The sequence below is a fragment of the Morone saxatilis genome, unplaced genomic scaffold, assembly GCF_004916995.1.
Source record: "Morone saxatilis isolate NCDOM2014 unplaced genomic scaffold, NCSU_SB_2.0 Contig6, whole genome shotgun sequence".
In the NCBI taxonomy this organism is placed as follows: Eukaryota; Metazoa; Chordata; class Actinopteri; family Moronidae; genus Morone; species Morone saxatilis.
This window is the reverse complement of record NW_023340206.1, coordinates 2,821,098-2,823,909: the sequence shown is the minus strand read 5'-3', so window position 1 is coordinate 2,823,909 and position 2,812 is coordinate 2,821,098. Positions and strand designations below refer to the sequence as shown.

Genomic DNA, 2,812 nt, shown 5'->3' with positions numbered 1-2,812 from the left:
AGTTTCTCTGCGCTCACTGAATATTTGATTTTAAGGGGCGGGGCTTACGAGCATAATTTGTGACATCACAAATAGTTTGGCCATCAATGAGGATTTTAATGTGGAAATTTTTTTGTGGAAAAAAAACATCACATACACCTTATTGTTCCTAGCAGACTGTTTGTATATTGTCGTAATATATGTCTGAAAGACAGCTTCCAGAAAATACACCTTCAGTAAAATACTTTTTTTTTTGTTCCTTTTTCCAGGTTGACCTCCACTTCCTGAAGGTTTTGACGGGCATCGCCACACAGGGCGCCGTTTCCAAGGAGACACAGAAGTCCTATTACGTCACCACCTTCAAACTGGAGGTCAGCACCAACGGGGAGGACTGGATGGTCTACCGGCATGGCAAGAACCACAAGGTAGGCTTTTCTACACACACATAACCACATGCATTCTGACCTAAAAAAAATTGACTCCACGAGCTCCACAACCCTACCTAACCAGAATATGAACCTGTAGTTACAAGGCCCTCTTTCTCTGACCTTTTTACTACCATCATGATATGCTCTCCAACAACAGAGGCAGTTGTGTGTGTCCACATCACTGGATGCAACATTCCTGAAGGAGTCGTTCCCCTTCGAGGACTGTTTATGAACCTGAGTCATGACCCTAGTCATGAGGAAGAGAACAAGGGAATGGGAGGGAGGAAGAGATATAGATAGGAGAGAGGAGGGGAAGCTGACAAACAAGAACAATAGAGTCCTCTATGTGCCCTTATCTGGGCTCGCTATTCATCATCTCTCACACACCAACGCACACAAACACACACCTGGGATATGGAGTCATACCAGGTGGGGTAGGAGCGAGTTTGCATCATAGCAACGTTATTTCTAAGATTGGTGGCGTTTAGTGCTTCAATCGAGCCTCACTTTATCTGTCCTTGTTTGTTTGTGTGTGCGTTAGGTGTGGGGTATTGGATTCACACACAGGCTTGTGTATGAATGCATTTACAGTGCAGGTTGTTGTTGTTGTAGTCATGGTGGGAACTACAGTAAGCCCGTCTCCAGGGGATTTGAACTCTGCCCCTCGTATCTGGGTTAAGGTCACTGTGGATTTCAAGCAGAAAAAAATAGAGTGCTAAGGGTGGGGGTGGGGGGGGGGTGTGGAGGGTTAATCCACGCACACTTACCCACATGGACTGGGGCCCCCCTTCTGTATGTGCCAGTGATTGGTTTGGGTGGGGCCAGTGGGGGGTATTTGATGTGGAGATTATTGAGCGAAATGTGGATTTGACTTAAAAAGTCAACATCTGTGCAATTTATTAGAACCCCCCAGATGCCCCCCACTCCTTCCACATACACGCACAAAATCTGCAGACCCCCCCTTTAAATAACCTCTGGCTGATCTCTCTGTCTGGAGATCTGTGTGTAAGTGCGTGTGTGCGCATATGTATATGATGTGTGCCTGTCTGTCTGTACCATGTAATCTGAGTCCACTAATCTGTCTGTGCAAAAAAAAATACTCTTCAGACACTTTCAGACATGGATTCAGACAGATGCATCAACACGCATTTGAGAGAGATACCGCTTGTACTATGAGTGGTTGGTTTGAATCTTTAAATTGGTTATGTTTTCAGCTTTTAGAATGTCCAGCAGGAAGATGAAAAATCAATTAAAGATAGCAGATTTGTGTTATAGTGTGAAAAGGGCTGGAGTGTGTGCAGTGGAAGATCTACAACTCAGTTCTTTTTGATGGCTAACAATGAATCCAAGTCCACACATACGGCTTGGTATTAAGTGAAGCCAACCAAAGATTATCTTTATTCTTCAAAACCAAGTTGAAAACAAATCAAGCCTGCTATTTCTACTAATAGAACATTACATTATCAACATAAAATGTAGATATCATCAAGTGTACCATCTGTTTTTGATGATCATAAAGAAAAGATGACAGCTGCAACATTTGCTCCGTGCGTGATGGGGCTCTCAAATTCTACTTAAAATCCACAAGGATTTATTGTGCATTCAGGTCCTCCCATGTATAATATAAAGGCAAGGCATCTCCAGTTACCTGGGATAAAACTTCCTCTTTGTATTTTTTGCAGACCACAGACACTGATGGATGGATGGGTTTCGGGAATCACGTTTTTTTGACAAATTGCACAATTTGCACTCATGATTCCAGCTTGGCCTGACTTCATAATGCTTAGTTCAGTGTCAGTCAAGTTCTCCTCTTGTCCCGGTGGGCTGCAGTTGAATCTTCCGTGACTGCTAATCCATCAGTCATGTTGTACACACTACCAGTTAGCCCGTCCTAAGCCCCCCAAAGAGCACTTAAGTGGTTGAAGCTCAGTTCTCGTCAGGGGGTCCTGTAATGACTGGGATTTGGTTCTTTTAATTGTCATTTAACAGTGAGCTTGAAGCTAATGTGGCTTTGGGAGAGTGCACATGCATGCGTCGGCAGTGTTTGTGGAAGGTTGAGCCACGAGTGTGTCTGAGCATCAGATATGAATCACCCATGAATAAAAGGATTGGCTTGGCAGTTCGTACCTCGCCGTGTTTGTTATTGGGAGAGAGCTCGTTGCCATTTATTGTCAAGATTTGTGTCCTTATTTGCTGTGTTAACAAAGAGCGACGGATTTAATGCCAATAAAGATTATTTGACAGAAGAGGCAGAGGCAGAGTGAGAGAGAGGAGCTGAAAAGGGAAAGGCATTGTGGGAAATAGTGCTTTTTTGTGGAGCTGCAAGAGAAAAACACCAGCGCTGCAGATTGCAATCACCTCAGTCACACCAGCAAACCGGCTTTGTGCATGTGTGTGTGTCTGTG

The 2,812-nt window shown here is 44.1% G+C and overlaps 1 protein-coding gene across 3 annotated transcripts in view; it reads left to right on the top strand.

Annotated features, from left to right (window-relative positions):
* The window catches only part of nrp2a (neuropilin 2a), a 60,369-nt gene that overhangs the window by 31,024 nt on the left and 26,533 nt on the right, over positions 1-2,812 (top strand). For all 3 annotated transcript variants that reach the window (XM_035677550.1, XM_035677549.1, XM_035677551.1), the window contains exon 7: positions 249-404. In XM_035677550.1, coding sequence (XP_035533443.1) covers positions 249-404 — 156 coding nt within the window. The remainder of the gene's footprint in view (positions 1-248; positions 405-2,812) is intronic.